Raw genomic sequence first — 20,549 nt, 5'->3', positions numbered from 1 at the left:
GGCAATCCATCCCTGATGTCACCGATGTTTGATTTTTGTACTTGTGAACTCGGTAATTCATTCCTGATGTCACCGATGTTTGATTTATGTACTTGTGAACTCGGCAATCCATCCCTGATGTCACCGATGTTCGATTTGTGTACTTGTGAACTCGGCAATCAATCCCTGATGTCACCGATGTTTGATTTGTGTACTTGTGAACTCGACAATCCATCCCTGATGTCACCGATGTTTGATTTGTGTACTTGTGAACTCGGCAATCCATCCCTGATCTCACCGATGTTTGATTTGTGTACTTGTGAACTAAGCAATCTACCCCTGATGTCACCGATGTTTGATTTGTGTTCTTGTGAACTCGGCAATCCATCCCTGATGTCACCGATGTTTGATTTGTATACTTGTGAACTCGGCAATCGATCCCTGATGTCACCGATGTTTGATTTATGTACTTGTGAACTCGGCAATCCATCCCTGATATCACCGATGTTTGGTTTGTGTACTTGTGATCACGACAATCCATCCCTGATGTCACCGATGTTCGATTTGTATACTTGTGAACTCGGCAATCCATCCTTGATATCACAGATGTTTGGTTTGTGTACTTGTAAACACGGCAATCGATCCCTGATGTCACCGATGTTTGATTTATGTACTTGTGAACTCGGCAATCGATCCCTGATGTCACCGATGTTTGATTTATGTACTTGTGAACTCGGCAATCCATCCCTGATATCACCGATGTTTGGTTTGTGTACTTGTGAACACGGCAATCCATCCCTGATGTCACCGATGTTTGATTTGTATACTTGTGAACTCGGCAATCCATCCCTGATATCACCGATGTTTGGTTTGTGTACTTGTGAACTCGGCAGTCCATCCATGATGTCACCGATGTTTAATTTGTGTGTCCTTGATGTCACCGATGTTTGATTTGTGTGTCCCTGATGGTACCGATGTTTGGTTTGTGTGTCCCTGATGTCACCGATGTTTGGTTTGTATGTCCCTGATGTCACGGATGTTTGGTTTGTGTGTCCCTGATGTCACCGATGTTTGGTTTGTATGTCCCTGATGTCAGGGATGTTTGATTTGTGTGTCCCTGATGTCACCGATGTTTGGTTTGTGTGTCCCTGATGTCACCGATGTTTTGTTTGTGTGTCACTGATGTCAACGATGTTTGGTTTGTGTACTTCACTTTTCATTTGCATTGGACTTTCTTGATAGATTTTAGAAAATTTTAGTTTTATATTTTGTAAAAATGACAATGTGAGACATATATAATGATTCATTACCAAAACCAAAATACTCTCAGATATATAAAGCTATGTATTCTTTCATTTTGATTAATTCATCTGAACCTTTCTGTCTTTCTTGGTTTTCTGTTTACCAAGCAAGATGGTGTTTTCTATTAAAAGGCAATTTTATTTAAAATTGATTTTCCATGCATGCAGTTTTTTTAATTATTAGTTAGATCGTAATTTCTGTAAACAAACAAAATTATCATCAACTCAGTTGTTTTCCACGAAATTCGCCCAATTAAGCAATTTATTGTTTTCCTCAATTGCTTGGTGTGTTGCCTGTGTAATATATTTCATCTAAATTTTCATCCTAGACAAACATAAAATAGTTAAAATAGAAATAATATTGCGAAGTATCAAAAATGTGGAAGGCGAGATAACTCGACTTTTAACCATGGTTATGAATTTATCTATACCAGTGTAAGTCACAGGCCAATCAAATCATGTTTAATTGAACGTGCTAGTTGTGGACGTACAATCCGATGACTGCCATGAACAGCTAGCTCTGTTCAATGATTACTCAGTGTTGACAGATGTGTATTTGTTAAAAGTAATCTTATTATACAGTTTAGAAGGTATGTGTCTAGAACGTTAATAAACTTGACTTTAAAAAAATACAACAACACAACACACTACCGGGCAGCCCCGTTATTCCGACACACCATTGGTCGGACACCCCATTAGTCCAACACCCCAATAGTCTGACACCCCATTAGTCCGACACCCCAATAGTCCGACACAGGTCGTATTTGAAAATCTACTTCATAGAATCGGTAGACGTGGTATTTGAACTATAGTGTCTACCATCTAGTATGTAAGAAATAAAATACTTTGCTTTACTAAAGTACAAAGTGTGACCTAGCTATTTCATAAATGAAAACAACACTCCGCTTAAAAGAGAATGTGATTGATTGACTGATGTTTTCTTTACGCATAAGTGGCAAATATTTCATGCATTTTCATGCAGGACGAGAACAAATTAACAATTTATACAATACGAAGTTCTTGTTGTATTTTGTTTTGTCGCTATATAATATGCTTTACGACAATTGATATATATTTATATATGCAAAAAAAATCATACACTCATATGTTTTTTTTTATCATATCAATGGATTTTCAATGACTTTCGGTACTATTGTGCTATTTCGTGGCGGTAATTTTTTGTTGGTGGAGGAAGCCGAAATGCTCGGATAGAACCACCAACCTTCGGTAGGAAAAATTTGCCACTGGACGTTAAGCAACCAACAATCAATCAATCAATCGGTAGGAAAACTGACAATCCTAGTAAATTAAGATTGGAGTCGAACACACCTACCACGTGCGGGATTCCAACTCACAACCTCTGTGTTGACAGGCTATTGGTAGTCTAGTGTTGTTCCGATGATCGGAATAAGTCGGAAATCAGTTGTTGGGGGCCAGGCGATGTCGATAATCGATTGGGATTTTGTTCAATCGATTGTCGTTATAGTTTCCGGACTTTTAGCATATCAACTTCCGGTCCGTTTCCGGTTTGCATTTTACATGCGCAGTCAAACAAATTGTAACAAAAAATATCAGTCGATGACAACTGAGACTACTATAGTAGTCTCAGATGACAATAACAATGTCAAACATCCTATAATCAAAGATATAACCAATTTCTTTGTTTATAAACGTGGTAAAAGCATTGACTATACAGATTGATCGTATGTTATTTAAAATAAATAACTTTTTATGAAATACTTTCTTTCAATTCCGGTACTTGTTAGGGAGCTACCATTTGATTTTTATAGGGGTAGGATGAAAAATGTTGTCCTGCATTTTTTTTTAGTTGTAATCTCTGTCCTGCCTTTTTATTTTTCACTCTATTCGGTCCTGCCTTTTATTTTTTTATTAGTTTATGCTGACTTTTTTAGCTCACCGGGGCCCTTCGGGCCCCGTGTGAGCTTATGCCATCACTTGGCGTCCGTCGTCGTCCGTCATCTGTCGTCGTCGTCGTCTGTCGTCGTAAATTATTTCAAAAATCTTCTCCTCTGAAACTACTGGGCCAAATACCTTCAAACTTTAAGTAAATGTTCCTTAGGGTATCTTGTTTATAAATTGTATCCGAAGTTTTGATCCATCGATAAACATGGCCGCCATGGCTAAAATAGAACATGGGGTCAAATGCAGTTTTTGGCTTATATCTCAAAAACTAGAGCTTTTAGAGCAAATCTGACATCGGGGTAAAATTGGTCAATTGGTCAAGATCTATCAGCTCTGAAATTTTCAGACGAATCGAACAACCCATTGTTGGGTTGCTGCCACCGAATATGTAGTTTTAACAAAATTTTGCAGTTTTTTGTTATTATTTTGAATATTGTTATAGATATATATAAACTGTAAGCAGCAATAATGTTCAGCAAAGTAAGATCTACAAAAAAGTTAATATGGCCATAATTGTCAATTGACCCCTTAAGGAGTTATTGCCCTTTAAAGACAATTTTACACAATTTGTTCATCAAGTTTGCTAACATTTAAAAATCTTCTCCTCTGAAATAACTGGGCCAATTACCTTCAAACTTTAACTAAATGTTCCTTAGGGTATCTTGTTTATAAATTGTATCCGAAGTGTGTATCCATTGACAAACATGGCCGCCATGGCTAAAAATAGAACATAAGGGTCAAATGCAGTTTTTGGCTTATATCTCAAAAACTAAATCTTTTAGAGCAAATTAGACATGGGGTAAAATTGTTTAATTGGTCAAGATCTATCGGCCCTGAAATTTTCAGACGAATCGAACAACTCATTGTTGGGTTGCTGCCACCGAATTGGTAGTTTTAACAAAATTTTGCAGTTTTTTGTTATTTTGAATATTAATATATTATAGATTTATATAAACTGTAAGCAGCAATAATGTTCAGCAAAGTAAAATCTACAAAAAAAGTTAATATGACCATAATTGTCAATTGACCCCTTAAGGAGTTATTTCCCTTTAAAGACAATTTTACACAATTTGTTCATCAAGTTTGCTAACATTTAAAAATCTTCTCCTCTGAAACTACTGGGCTCATTACCTTCAAACTTTAACTGAATGTTCCTTATGGTATCTTGTTTATAAGTTGTACCTGAAGTTTGTATCCATCGACAAACATGGCCGCCATGGCTAAAAATAGAACATAAGGGTCAAATGCAGTTTTTGGCTTATATCTCAAAAACTAAATCTTTTAAAGCAAATGTGACATGGGGTAAAATTGTTTAATTGGTCAAGATCTATCGGCCTTGAAATTATCAGACGAATCGAACATCCCATTGTTGGGTTGCTGCCACCGAATTGGTAGTTTTAATAAAATTTTGCAGTTTTTTGTTATTATTTTGAATATTATAATAGATATATATAAACTGTAAGCAGCAATAATGTTCAGCAAAATAAGATCTACAAAAAAGTTAATTTGACCAAAATTGTCAATTGACCCCTTAAGGAGTCATTGCCCTTTAAAGACAATTTTACAAAATTTGTTCATCAAGTTTGCTAACATTTGAAAATCTTCTCCTCTGAAATACAGGTGAGCGATTCAGGCTCTTGAGAGCCTCTTGTTTACATAAACTGTCATCCTGCCTTTTTTTTTTGCCAAGTTGCTCATCCTGCCTTTTTTTCAAATTTCATTCTAGAATCTGGATTCTAATTGATTCACTGTTTTAGTTGCTAAATAAAATATGAAAAGGAAACAAAAGATCAAATATGAACATATAAACTCTGCAATGATATGGAATATACACATTAGACATGTACAACGTGACTAAATGCATTATTTCATTTAAAAAAAGGGCAAGGTATAATGATGCGATTATAACCGATAGTCGGTTGGTTGCTCTCAACCGATAGTAATAGATAATCAGTTGGTAATTTCAACCGAAGTTATCCAACACTATGACAAATATATCTCACCTGGACCAAAGGGCCAAGTAAGCTTTTCTCATCCATTGGCTTCCGTCGTCCGTCGTCGTTAATTGCTCAAAAATATTCTCCTCTTAAACTGTTGACCTAAATTTAACCAAACTTGGCCAGAATCATAATTAGGGTATCTAGTTTTAAAAATGTGTCCGATGACCCCGTTTGTCAACCAACATGGCCGACATAGCTTAAAATAAAGCAATCAAAAATACAAATTTTGTCTATTATCTTGAAAGTCGCTATAAATAGCAAAAAAAAAAATCCGATTGAGGCATAAATGTTCAGAATGATGAAATCTACCTATTGGCGATTTACGTCAAAACTCTCAGACGATTTCTTACAGAAGATATTGCCCTTAAATGATTAATTATACATTTTTTTTAACTTTGCTTTTTATTTTGAAACTTATAAAGGATAGATAGAAATTTAAAAATTGCAAAAATGATCAGTAAGACAACATCTACAAATAAGTCAAATAGTCGAAATCGTCAGACGACTCCTTGATGGAGTTATTGCCCTTTAATGGCGGTTTTTATTATTTTTTTGTGTCTTTGCCTAATATCTGAAAAACTCCTAGACTGATAGATAGATAGAAACTGAAATAAGCAAAAATTAATAGCAAGACAAAATATACAAATAAGTCAACATGGATGAAATCGTCTGACGACCCCTTATTGGAGTTATTACCCTTTAATGACAATTAATGACCATCAAGACAAGAGCTACAAATATATCTAATGGCGTCAGTTCCCTCCTTATTGGAGTTATTGCTCTTTAAGGTGGATTTTTACCCATTTTAAGTGTTCTGCCTCTTACCTTGATTATTTTTATAGATGGCCACTATAAATAGCAAATATGATCAACAAGGCAAGATCTACAAATCATTCAAATATTGCTGAAATCGTTGGTAGATTCTTGGTGATCTTTACAGCAGTCTTTGCCCTTAAATAACATATTTTTAAACCCTTTTATGTGTTTTGGGCAAAAACTATAGAAGATAGAGAGAAACTCGAAACAGAAAATGATTTGCAAAACAAAACTTAAAAAAATATTTTTGTCGTGACTATATTCTAGTCCACAATGTTGGAGTGTGTCCATTGTTGAAGATGCACATAAATCTAGGTGAGCGACACTGACTCTTTAAAGCCTCTAATAACTCCTGATAGTGTAACATTGTTGCCGACTTTCAAAGACTGGACAACACCTTGTTTACTCAGCAATCGAGCTTTGCTGACACCGAGTTTTGTTTTTTCAGGTTGTACGAGGGGCCTCGGTGGCCGAGTGGTCTAAGTAGTTACTACTGTAATTACTAGCCAGTCAACACTGAGGTTGTGAGTTCGAACCCCGCTCGTGCGGGTGCACTCGACTCCAATCTTAATTGACTAGGATTGTCAGTTTTCCTATCAAAGGTCGGTGGTTTTCTCCGGGCACTCCGGCTTCCTCCACCAATAAAAACTGGCCGCCACGAAATAGCCCAAAAGCGGTGCTTAAAAGTGGCGTTAAAACACCAAAAAATCAAATCAAATCAGGTTGTACGACCTTTATACATTTTGGCAATTTTTAGCTTTAATACTAGTATTTGGTTAGTGAGAAAGTAGGACATTCCTAACTTAAACCAACATACCTTTAGAAATAAAAAAAGATATGAATGCCAGAATTGTCTCTCTTTTGCCAAATCTAGCTGGATGTCATCAATTCCTATTTACTTCACGATATTGAACAATCAATTTTTACTTTAATGGACCACTATTTTCTGATTAGGGGATACCCATTTGAAAATGAGGAGGGTGGCAGGTTTTTGATAATAAAGATTCTGGTCCACATTAAGTTGGAAATTATAATAGTTCGGCTGGCTTTGTCGCACAAGAAAATGGAAATTCTGGCCTAAAATATTTGGGGTGGCTTGCTCAGCTCGTCAAATTTACAAAGGTGTATTGACAGTTGCTTTTGACTCGAAAAAAAATACTTGTTTGCCTTAAAATTATCAATGTGTTTTTATTTAGAATATTTGACAATAGCGTATGCTTACTATTCATTTGTTAGGAAATGGACGCCTGTAACATATCTTAATTGCTCATTTTCAAAAGTTAACTTTATGCGGACGTAAGGGTGTAGTAAGGTGAAATTAAAACAATCTAGAATTTAAAATCGATACTATAAGTCAAAAGAGCATTTAAGAAACAAAATAAGCTAAAAATACTGATAGGTTATGGAAACCCTTTTTGAGATATTTGCATTTTAAAAAATGGCGGGAAAAGGCTGACTCGGACTTTTACCTTATATTTAGCATTGGCATTATTTGGGTCTCAAATCGTAAGAAAAAAATCTAGAATCTGCTTAAATTTTGGTAATGACCTTTTTATCAGCTATTGAAGTCTTCTATGAAAAGAAAAGTGGGTGATATGGGGCAAAATATTTTACTCTGCATCATAGGAAAAAACCCCAAGGAGTCCGAACATTTGACAAAAATTCCTATATACTGTGAACGTTTTGTGTATATTTAAATATATTTAGCTTTGTTGAAAGACGTGCATAATGTCAAATCATAAACATACAAATTGTTTTGTCTCTAACAAGTCTAAGAAAACTTGTACGATTTCCGTTGTCATTTTTGCTAAATGTGTGCAATTTGGGTACTGTGACGTTTCAGGGAAAACGGTAGTACTGTTTTCTCCTTAGGCGACAATACTAGCGATTTCTAAAGTTACCACTTTTTACAATAAAAACCTGAACAAAACATTTATTTGTGATATTAGTACTTTATTATTCTGTTTTAGACCTTGACCTCATTTTCATGGTTCATTTGTCAATGTAAAGTTTTCTTGATTACGTCCGTTACTAACAATTGCAAGGATTATCCAACATTTCTATGCAAACACCCCAGTTGTCAGAAAAGTGATCACTTAAAAGACCAGGATGTGTGTATAATTTTGATTTATTTCAAAATACAAACTTTTATGGGTATTTTCTGAAATATATTTGAAAGTGTATGGTAATATTGTAATGTGCACATGTTCATCTTCCATGGGCGGGAGAAAGGGGTGGCGAGGTTTGATGGCCGAGTGGTCTAAGTAGTCGGAACTACTGTATCACTAGCCTGTCAAAACTGAGGTTGTGAGATCGAATCCCGCACGTTGCAGGTCTTAATCTTAATTGACTAGGATTGTCAGTTTTCCTACCGAAAGTCTGTGGTTCTCTCCGGGCACTCTGGCTTCCTAAGTTTGTGTAATATCTGTAGGTAAACCTTGATCTAAAAGACTTTCAACATAAAATTCAATCATGTTTAGTAAAGCAGGCGAGACATCTCAGCATGGGCACTCTTGTTGTGTTTGATTAAATATAAACATATAATGACTTGATATCTGATTCTTTTTCAGGTCCCATGGACACTCCAACAAAAGTATTGTGTGGGATATGTGACGCCCAGCATATCACGAAAATTGCAGATTTCTGGTGCCCGGAGTGTGACGATGGTCTCTGTGATAAATGTAAAAGCCATCATAGCTTTTCCAAAGCAAGTCGACATCATGACGTTATTTCAATTGAGGACTACAGAAAATTGCCCACTGAAATTTCAAGTATAATGCACCACTGCACCGAACATGAGAAAAATCTTCAAATGTACTGTCCCCGTCATGATCAACTTTGTTGTCTTTTATGCATTTCAACAAGTCATAAAGATTGTACGGGGATGTTACCCATTGAGGACATTGCGAAAACGTCTCAATCTAGTGGTTTATTTGAAAGTTTGCAGAACTCATTAGAAGGCATGAAAAACAACATTGATAGAATAGTCCAAGACAGACAAACAAATCTTACAAACATAAAAGCACAGCGACAAAAAATTTATGATGGACTCAAACAACTACGCAAAAGAATAAACTGCCATCTTGATAAACTAGAAAAAGAAACCATTAAACAGTTATGCACAGCTGAATGTGATATGAATATCAAAATTGAGGATCTGTTAAAAGAACTTCAGGAGAAATCAGATAGGATAGCAGTGTTACAAAATAACATTTCATATCTTAAGAATCATGCATCGGACTTACAAAGTTTCATAGGAAGCAAAAAGCTCCAGGAGAAGATCGAGTCTGAAGAGACATATATTCAGTCATTAACAGAAGATGGCCGCTTGAAACAGCTTTCCTTGAAATGTGCTCAAAATGAGTTTATTGAGGATTTACTCCTAAACATCACGTCATTTGGACTGATATCGATGGAAACTAGTCCACCAACTGTTGTGATCAAATTGGAAAAGATCAAACAAGCTCAGATAATGTCTGCCAGCGTGATTCCAGAACCTGTCGACGATATGAATGCTACATTCTCTGGTATGATTAACAATTCAACAGACAATATTGGTAAGTATTGCGCGACTAGTTTTTAATACTTTTCAAAGATTTCAAATGAAGAAAGAGTTCTTGCAGACTGTGATAGTAACAGACGGCTGTTAATCTTTACAGGGATGATTTTTAACAGTAAAATTAACTTATTTCAGCTACTTTCCTTTGCAATTGGTATATAATGTAAGAGCTGTTAGAAGTGACATTTTTGTAAGACGGTAGAGGCGTTTTTTTATGGCTTTTAGTTAATTTTATTTCCAGACAAAATCATCTCTGTATTTACATATGTAACACTGGTGGTACTTTGAATTGTTATGTACCTCTTCGTTCCTGGTGTCCTGTGGTGCGATTCGGACGAAAGAGGTTTTTACAATGTTGTTTCCATTTCGTTTACCCTTGTATTTATATTTTACTTAATTTGTTCTTTATAGAGAAAGAGCATAATTTATACTGTATGTACTATCAACTATAAAAAACTTTTGTTAGCGTCTTTCTCAAATTTACTATCAGCTACATAAACCCTTTTGTTGGCTTCGTTGTTAAATTCATTTGTATGTTTTTTATTTGAATTTTGTGTTATATGTCTGTGGTGTATGTTTACAAAGTTTTGGCTGCTGGATCCCAATTATTCTCACAATTAGTACATATTATCATGATTATGTCTGTTTGGGTTGCTCACCCGATTTTGTCAATATAACGGAACTATAAACAACTGTCACACAAGTGGGAGGTATAGCTAGCTATAAAACTAGGTATAACCCACTATTTTCTTCGGAAAATGCCTGTACCAAGCAGAAATATAACAGTTGTTTTTCACTCGTTCCGTTGGTTGATAACGTTTGATTTTGTCTAACTCTAACGTTGGTCAACTCTATGTATAGGTTAGAGCCCTTTAATGAATTTTCGCCACTTTTGCGTCTTTATAAAAATAAGAAGATGTGGTATGATTGCCAATGAGACAACTATCCACCATAGTTCAAATCAATTATAGGCAACCATACTGCCTTCAACAATGAGAAAAACCCATACCGTATAGTCGGCTATAAATGGCCCCGACAAGAAAAATATGAAACAATTCAATTGTGAAAACTAACGGCCTAATTTATAACAAAACAATTTACGAAAAGCTAATAAGACAGACATGAACCAACGACAACCACTGAACAACAGGCTCCTGACTTGGGACAGGCACATAAAGAATGTTGCGGGGTTAAACATGTTTGTGAGCGCTCAACCCTCCCCTAACCTGGGACAGTGGTGTTACAGCACAACATAAGAACAAACTATAAAAATCAGTTGAAAGCCTATTAATTTGAAAACTATAAGCAAAATCATCAGCAAGACAAGATCTGCATATAGGTCAGGATACATGTAGAAAAATTTGTCAGTTGTCTTCTTATTGGAGTTTTGCCCTTAAATGACGATTCTTTTTGTGTTTTCTACAACAACTATTATAGTAGACAGAGAGAAACTGTAAACAGAAAAAAATATCACCAATTATTAAAATACAACAAAAAAAGGTACTTCGGTCATGATTGATATTCTAGTCTACAATGTTGGAGAGTGTTCATTGATGCAGACGCATATAGACCGAGGTGCAGAACAGAGGCTCTTTAGAGACTTGGTTATTTTTATTTCTGTATTTTACTGTTAAATAGACTTCCTTTTTGCAGTCAACATTACACTTTTTCACTGACAGCAGTAATCGTAGGCGAGACACAGGGTTGAACGGAACTATTTACAATTTCTGTAAGCAATCAATAAAATCTCTATTCTCAGGAATTTTCCGATCTTTTTATGCCCCCGCCGTAGCGGAGGGGCATTTAGTTTTACCCTTGTCCGTCTGTACGAACGTCCCAAAATTGGTTTCCGTTCTCTAACTTGAGTTTGCCTCAACCAAATGTTATGAAACTTATACACAATGCTTATTACAACACAACACAGATCAACTTCGAATTTTGGTGGCGTCACTTAAACCGTTCTAGAGTTAGGCCCTTTATAAATGGAAAAATTGCAAAATTTTTAGTTTCCGTTCTCTAACTTAAGTTACCTTAACCAAATGTTATGAAACTTATACACAATGCTTATAAGAAATGTACCACAAAACACAGATCAGTTTTAAATTTTGGTGGCGTCACTTTAACCACCCTTGAGTTATGCCCCTTTATAAATGGAAAAATTGCAAAATTTTTAGTTCCTGTTCTCTAACTTAAGTTTGCCTTAACCAAATGTTATGAAACTTATACACAATGCTTATTATCACAAAATACAGATCAAGTTTGAATTTTGGTAGCGTCACTCTAACCGTTCTAGAGTTATGCCCCTTTATAAATGGAAAAATTACAAAATTTTTAGTTTCCGTTCTCTAACTTAAATTTGCCTCAACCAAATGCTATGAAACTTATACACAATGCTAATTACCACAAAACACAGATCAAGTTAGAATTTTGGTGGTGTCACTTTAACTGTTCTAGAGTTATGCCCCTTTATAAATGGAAAAATTGCAAAATTTTTAGTTGCCGTCCTCTTACTTGAGTTTGCCTCCACCAAATGTTATGAAACTTATACACAATGCTTATTACCACTTAACACAGATCAAGTTTGAATTTTGGTAGGGTCACTTCAACCATTCACGAGTTATGGCCCTTTTTAAATGGAAAACAATGCAAAATTTTTAGTTTCCGTTCTCTAACTTAAGTTGCCTCAACCAAATGTTATGAAACTTATACACAATGCTTTTTACTACAAAATACAGATCAAGTTGAATTTTGGTGGCGTCACTTTAATCATTATCGAGTTATGCCCTTTATAAATGGAAAAATTGCAAAATTTTTAGTTTCCGTTCTCTAACTTAAGTTACCTTAACCAAATGTTATGAAACTTATACACAATGCTTATAACAAATGTACCACAAAACACAGATCAGGTTTAAATTTTGCTGGCGTCACTTTAACCGCCCTTGAGTTATGCCCCTTTATCAATGGAAAAATTGCAAAATTTTTAGTTTCCGTTCTCTAACTTAATTTTGCCTCAACCAAATGTTATGAAACTTATACACAATGCTAATTACCACAAAACAAAGATAAAGTTAGAATTTTGGTGGTGTCACTTTAACCGTTCTAGAGTTATGCCCCTTTATAAATGGAAAAAAATTGCAAAATTTTTAGTTGCCGTTCTCCAACTTGAGTTAGCCTCCACCAAATGTTATGAAACTTATACACAATGCTTATTACCACAAAACACAGATCAAGTTTGAATTTTGGTAGGGTCACTTCAACCATTCACGAGTTATGGCCCTTTTTAAATGGAAAACAATGCAAAATTTTTAGTTTCCGTTCTCTAACTTAAGTTGCCTCAACCAAATGTTATGAAACTTATACACAATGCTTTTTACTACAAAATACAGATCAAGTTGAATTTTGGTGGCGTCACTTTAATCATTATCGAGTTATGCCCTTTAAAAATCGAAAAATTGCAAAATTTTTAGTTTCCGTTCTGTAACTTAAGTTTGTCCCAACCAAACATTATGAGACCTTTACACAATACTTATTACCACAAAACTCAGATCAAGTACAAATTTGGGTAGCGTCACTTTTATCGTTCTTGAGTTATGTCCCTTTATAATGTTGTATGCAAGCGGGGGCATCATCTGTGTCCACGGGGACACATTCTCCATTTTTTTCTATCACAGTTATCAGGATGTCTTGATGGTATGTGATGCACATTGGTAAAAACAAATATTTTATGAAGGGAATATTTACACGCACTTTATATAGTTTCATAAAACATTTGGCCATATCTGATCAAAACAAAAACAGACAATAAACACATTTTCAATTAATTATAAGATTATCATGTATCAGTATACAATGCACTTATTATGCATTTCTCTGGGATACCGTTATTATTAAGATGAGTGCTTTTCTTGTTCTGATCTTTATTAAAAGTAATGTATGCTCTTTTCGTTTCCACTTGTTGAAATTTAAAATCAGGAATAGTTCATCCAGGAACCTTATAAATGATTGTCATTGTGACACGAAAACATATGCTTTTGCCATTATGTGAACTTTGTGTTGATCGCAGGTCTCAGAACTTTTTTTTAGACTGAAAGTGATTAAAATATTGACGTATTGTATATTGTTGCAGCCCTTATCTCGACCTTTTGATGGTTTTGTTTGTGTTATTGTGTCGTTGGGTCACATTTATCTCGCCCCTAATCTCATTTCAGTCATAACTTTTATAAGTTTTCGACAGAGGAATTGAAAATTAGTTGTGTAAAATGAGACTGCTCAATTCTCGAAATCATAAAAACCCACCAACATACTCAAAAATTCATCAAACTTTCTGAAATGATATAATATTGATGTAGAACAGGATACCATATTGTTCGTAAAACTAATCTCCCTATTTAGCTCACATGGCCCTTTTTTGCCATCACTTGACGTTTATCGTCGTCGTAAACGTTTTCAAAGATCTTCTCCTCTGAAACTACTAAACAAATTTCAACCAAACTTGGTGTGAATGATCCTTATGGTACATAGTATAAATGTTGTGTTTTTGTTTATTCCGGTTAATCAACAAACATGGCCGCCATTGCTAAAAAGAACATAGGTATTACTGTCCGGTGGTGACGGCGATGTAAACTCTTTGTATAAACCTTTATATTTCAGAAGGTAGGAGACCTGGATGCTCCATACCTTGTATGCAGATATCTTATGTTACGAAGTTTCCGTCTGTCATATGTTCATTGTCCTTGACCTCATTTTCATGGTTCAGCGACTGCTTGGAAAAAAAATATAGTTTTCTTGTCATGTTAATTTCTCACGTATTATGAGTAATAGGATAACTATATTTTGGTATATGTGTTCCTTGCAACGTCTACATGTCTGTCAGGTAGTGTTCACCTGACCTCGACCTCATTTCATGGATCAGTGATCAAGGTTGAAACTACGTGATTTGGTCCGTTTCACAGATACTATAAGCAGTCGATCAACTGTATGTGGTGTATGGAATAATTGTAATGGGCACATGTCAGTCGGGCAGGTTTCATCTTATCTTGACCTCATTTTCATGGTTCATGGTTCATTGGTCAATGTTTGTGTTTTGGTCTGTTTTGCAAGTACTATAAGCAATAGGTCAACTGTATTTGGTTTATGGAATGATTATATGGTGTACACGTCTGTCTGGCAGGTATCATCTGACATTGACCTCATTCCATGGTTCATTAGTCAATGTTTAAGTTTTTGTGTGTTGGTCTGTTCTTTTCAAATACTAATAGTAATAGGTCAGCTAGATTTGGTGTATGGAATAATTGTAAGGTGTACATGTCTGTCTGGCAGGTATCATCTGATATTGACCTCATTTTCATGGTCCATTGGTCAGTGTGAAGTTTTTGTGTTTTGGTCTGTTTTTCGATAACCGTGGATCTTTTAAAAATGTTAAGTTTATGCGATACTTGTAGTAAAACCTTTATCTTTAAGACTTTCAACATAAAATCAACGGTCAGTAAAGCAGGCGAGACATTTCAGCGTGTGCACTCTTTATTTGCTTATTTATCAAACGCTAAAGCAGTCAGAGCAAAACTGATGGGATCAAAATAATCAGCAGGTCAAAATCTATTAGTGAGAATATTTTCAGGCAAATTGGACGACTCAATTTGGAGTTATTGCCACAGTTTTACGAAATTTTGCAGTTTTCGGTTGTTATCCTACCTATCTGGCAGGTATCATCTGATATTGACCTCATTTTCATGGTCCATTGGTCAGTGTTATTTTTTTGTGTTTTGGTCTGTTTTTCAATAACCATGGATCTTTTAAAAATGTTAAGTTTATGCGATACTTGTAGTAAAACCTTTATCTTTAAGAATTTAAACATAAAATCAACGGTCAGTAAAGAAGACGAGACATTTCAGCGTCACTCTGCACTCTTTATTTGCTCTTTATTTGCTTATATATCAAACGCTAAAGCAGTCAGAGCAAAACTGATGGGATAAAATAATTAGCAGGTCAAAATCCTGAGAATATTTTCAGACAAATCGGGCGACTTAATTTGGAGTTATTGCCACAGTTTTGTGAAATTTCGCAGTTTTCGGTTGTTATCCTAAATATTATAGATAAAGAGAAATGTTAAGCAAAATTATTTCTACCAATAAGTTTTAAGAACAGAGTTCGTTAATTGGTCCCTTATTGGAGTTATTGCCCTTGAACATGCTGAAAGACTGTTTTAATGTTATTTTAAGAAACTTTGATAGATAGTGTGAAACTTCAAACAGTTAAAATGCTCAGCAAAGTTAGGCCTACAAAAAGGTCAAACATAACCGAAATTATCAATTGATCCCTTATAGGAGTTATTGCCCTTGAATGGAGATTTTTTTACCATTTTTTAGTTTTTTGCTGAAACTATGATAGAGAGAAACTTCTACCAATAAGTTTTAAGAACAGAGTTCGTTAATTGGTCCCTTATTGGAGTTATAGCCCTTGAACATGCTGAAAGACTGTTTTAATGTTATTTTAAGAAACTTTGATAGATAGTGTGAAACTTCAAACAGTTAAAATGCTCAGCAAAGTAAGGCCTACAAAAAGGTCAAACATAACCGAAATTATCAATTGATCCCTTTTAGGAGTTATTGCCCTTGAATGGAGATTTTTTTACCATTTTTTAGTTTTTTGCTGAAACTATGATAGAGAGAAACTTCTAACAGCAAAATTGTTCAACAAAGTAAGACCTATATATAAAACAACATAACCGAAATTTTCTATTGATCCCTTATAGGGGTCATTGTCCTTGAAAGATAATTTTTTATCAAATTTTTTTTTACCTTTGCAGAAACTATGATAGATAGAGAGAATGTTTCAAAGGCATGTTGAAACCAGCATTAATATATATTAAACAGCAAAATAATCATTGATGAAAGATCTGCACAAAACAATTCCTGGTGAACGATTCAGGCTCTTAGGAGCCTCTTGTGTTTTTTTATTATTTTTGCATCTATATTAGGTCCAAGAGTGGATGTCAAAAGAACAAAAAAAGTGGACCCAAGACCATGTAGTGTGTGCTTTACAACAGGTACACGTATATTTTATTCACAAAGAAGAAATAATTCCAATGAAGTGTACAGTACAATGCTTAGGGATTTTAATCCCTATACATTATATTTTGTAGACTATGATTTGGTTCATTTATACTTGGTCTTTGTGTTTTTTTATACATTATCTAATAAACAGAAAGGCAACCATGATTGATAAAAATATCTTTTGCTAGTGTAACATCCACAATTTCAGTTATCATGTGTAATGTATTCAATTATATATAGTGGCATACTATTTAAAATGTCTTTCAGTAAGGATGACAAATGTAATTACAAGGGTAAATTGTAGATACTGTGGGTTCATTATTATTCGTTGGATACCAGTTTTCGTGAATTTTGTGGTTACATGGAAACCGCGAATTTAAATGTCCAACACATTACAAATATTCAAAAGGAATATATTCAGACTTTGGTAAAACCACCAAATGAAATATCCACGAAAATGCAAGTTTTCCACAATCCACGAAGAATAAGGTACCATAAAAATAAATGAGTCCTCAGTATAGTAAATATCTTTTAAAATAGACAAGCATACTGAATTGAATGATAGTATCATTTTCTTGGAAAATTGAATTGTGTATTACTTTAATGGACTTTTAACTGCTAAAAAATGTAAAGCTGCTTTTGTTCATGAATTTTAAAAAGATATTATGATTAACTAAACAAGAAGTTTGTTATAAACAATATATACGGACAAAAAATTACGTAGTAGTCAAATTTATTAAAATCAACCGCTGTTCGTGAGAAGATTTGTCTGTTAATCAGTTGTTTTAAAGTAGATGCTAATTAACAGGATTTATTTGTACCTACTCATATGGTCCATATTGTACTGATTCATGTTAATTTTTTTTACAAATATTGTAAACGAAATTTGTATGTTACATCATACAGGTTTCTGCCAGTGCAGCAGATGTAAGACGCCATACTGTAGTGAAGAATGTCAGAGATCTGACTGGGACAAACATAAACACTTGTGTCAAGATCTAAGGTACTTTTGATTTAATACATATTTATGAAATACTGTAAATCATGCTATGCTTATGTACATATTTGTTCACAGTATAACTTATAAACAAAGAGGTTAATAGAGATGTTTAGATTTTATATAAAAGTTTTATGTCTAGTTTTAATTGTTGAGTTTGTTTGTTTGTCTATTTAGTTACCTATCCTTACTTTGTATTTTCAAATTCTTTATAAACAGTAAACGGATTTCATCGAATCTTTCTGAAATCTTTGTAGTTTCCGACAGCTGAGCCAATGATATATTAATTTATTAAATGATATGAGCAAATCAGCCCTTATACGGATAAATCAGCATGTGCAATTCTGATGACGTTGCTCTGTTGATATAAATCAAGAGTTAATATTGCTTTTCGGACAGGGCCAAAACCGAAAAAACAGGGCCAATACGGAAAAAAGCCGTATTGGCCCATGGGCTAATACACTTCCGGTTTCAATATACTTACGCCTTACTTAATTTTGGACGTATCGTTATGCATACAAAAACCATCTGTATTATATTTTTTTAACTTAAAATCATAAAATAAAAAGTTTAAATGGTGTTCAGTGTTTTGTAACGTCTTGAAGTCTTGAAACGGAAATATTTCACAGCCTTTTCGAGTACGACTTTCGATTATTGACACTGTTTCATTTCCGTTGATCAATCATTTTAACAGTTTTTTTGTCATGTGAATTTCTCATTTATTATGAGTAATAGGATAACTATATTTGATATATGGGTTCCTTACAACATCTACATGTCCGTCAGACAGGGTTAACCTGACCTCGACCTCAATTCATGGATCAGTGATCAAGGTTAAAGTTACCTGATTAGATCCGTTTCTCAGATACTACAAGCAGCAGGCCAACTTTATGTGGTGTTTGGAATGATTGTAAGGGGTACATGTCAGACTGGCAGGTTTCATCTGACCTGAACCTCATTTTCATGGTTCATTGATCATTGTTATTTTTTTGTGTTTTGGTCTGTTTTTCAAGTACTGTAAGCAATAGGTCAACTATATTTGGTGTATGGAATGATTATAAGGTGTACATGTCTGTCTAGCTGGTGTCATCTGACCTTGACCTCGTTTTCATGGTACATTGGTCAATGCTAAGTTATTGTGTTTTGGTCTGTTTTTCAAGTACTATAAGCAATAGGTCAACTACATTTAGTTTATGGAATGATTGTAAGGTGTACATTCTGTCTAGCCGGTGTCATCTGACCTTGACCTCATTTTCATGTTCATTAGTCAATGTTAAGTTTTTGTGTTTTCGTCTGTTTTTCAAATACTAATAGCAATAGGTCAACTATAATTGGTGTATTGAATGATTGTAAGGTGTACATGTCTGTCTAGTCAGTATCATCTGACCTTGACCTCATTTTCATGGTTCATTGGTTAACGTTAAGTTTTGTGTATTGTTCTGTTTTTCAATTACCATAAGCAATGGGTCAACTATATTTGGTGTATTGAATAATTGTAAGGTGTACACGTCTGTGTGACAGTTTTTATCTGACCTTGACCTCATTGTCATGGATCTTTAAAAATGTTAACTTTATGTGATACTTGTGGTAAAACCTTTATCTTTAAGACTTTCAACATAAACTCAATAGTCAGTAAAACAGGCGAGACATTTCAGCGTGTGCACTCTTGTTTAAATTACTGTATTTGTATTTGTACTATTAGAATCGAAATAATTCATACAAGCCCTTGATTTTTTATCATTTTCACATAGTTTGCATGCATTATTTCTTAATTCAATAAGGACTGTTCCAGATTCATTTTACTTATAATTCTTACAAAATTCTAAGGAATATGCCACCACCCATATTTAATTAATTTGAATGCCTCCCGTCCCCATCCTATAAATTTTGGGACAGCCTCAATGTACATGTGGATTCCAGCCCTCTTCTTCCATCATGGATTTCTTATTCTTCCAAATTGCCATGACTCGGTCAAATATAAGCAAAGTTCGCATAGTAACATAGCTTTTTCTGGAAAGTGGGCTATGCAAATAACCAAAATCCACTGTACATTTCATTTCCATGTGGATTACACAATCCCTATATCACTGTCAATTTACTTATAAATTTTCCATAGTTTTTCATTGTAAAGATTGCGATTAGGTCTATAAATCGTCATGAACATGCATGGGATATTTGCCACTGGATGTTAAGCTGCAATCAATCAATCGTTCTATATGAGAAAGAAATCAAGTTCGACCCTTGATATTAGACAGTTACCATGATACAAAGTTTAACAAAGAACCATAAGCTTGTTCATGGAAACAATTTTAAAGTTTTAATTTTCTTTCTTCTTTTTTTTGAAGGGAATATTCATAATGGCATACAACAAAATTTATGGCTTAGTGAATGTGCATTGATTTTGTATGATATAGAATTATATGTTTCATTGCAGCAAATGAAGACTAAATTACAAGAAAGTACAGGTGGTAGTGGAATACAACACAAACACAGATTCACAGAAGACCCCGAACAAACACCATGGACAGAAAAGTCCTAAATCTTCAGATGGTTGTGTCAGAAACATAGTTTTTCTCTTGGGCTAATAAAATGTAATGCATGGATGTTTCCTTTACTTACTGAAATAATTATAAGGAGGTGTGTTTTATTGTCATGAAGACAGCAACCAAACAACACAAACCTGGCAGACATTTTTTTTAATTCGAAAATGATACGTATTCTACATGTTGGAAGCATGCAAATTCTATAATTTCTAATTCCTAAGATGCCACAATCACGGGCACTTTTGTCTCTTATATATCATCCACCAACAAGCATTCAATTATGGAAAGTCTGTAAAATAGTAATTACACTAATATGGAACTGATGTATTTTTGATCTCCTTAGAAATGATGATGTTTGAAACAGATTGTCATCAAACAT

General features: G+C 34.4%; 1 protein-coding gene across 1 annotated transcript; it reads left to right on the top strand.

The window, feature by feature from the left end:
• The first annotated feature begins 1,732 nt into the window (after nt 1-1,732).
• On the top strand, nt 1,733-20,216 carry LOC127734907 (E3 ubiquitin/ISG15 ligase TRIM25-like). Its single transcript, XM_052244943.1, has 5 exons — nt 1,733-1,870; nt 8,590-9,576; nt 16,555-16,623; nt 17,537-17,633; nt 20,062-20,216. Exons 2-5 carry the CDS (start codon nt 8,595-8,597, stop codon nt 20,066-20,068), a joined length of 1,155 nt encoding a protein of 384 aa, XP_052100903.1. The 5' UTR covers nt 1,733-1,870; nt 8,590-8,594; the 3' UTR covers nt 20,069-20,216.
• Nucleotides 20,217-20,549: the final 333 nt, after the last annotated feature.

This window comes from Mytilus californianus, unplaced genomic scaffold (assembly GCF_021869535.1).
Source record: "Mytilus californianus isolate M0D057914Y unplaced genomic scaffold, xbMytCali1.0.p SCAF_3, whole genome shotgun sequence".
Lineage (NCBI taxonomy): Eukaryota > Metazoa > Mollusca > Bivalvia > Mytilida > Mytilidae > Mytilus > Mytilus californianus.
The sequence above is the reverse complement of the archived record's forward strand: the minus strand, read 5'-3'. Positions and strand labels throughout refer to the sequence as shown.

Bases quoted from the DNA above. Each gene is read 5' to 3' on its own strand.
- LOC127734907 (XM_052244943.1), top strand. From the start codon at position 8,595: ATGGACACTCCAACAAAAGTATTGTGTGGGATATGTGACGCCCAGCAT. The intron at 9,577-16,554 runs GTAAGTATTGCG...CATCTATATTAG, and splicing joins CAATTCAACAGACAATATTG to GTCCAAGAGTGGATGTCAAA. The intron at 16,624-17,536 runs GTACACGTATAT...TACATCATACAG, and splicing joins TAGTGTGTGCTTTACAACAG to GTTTCTGCCAGTGCAGCAGA.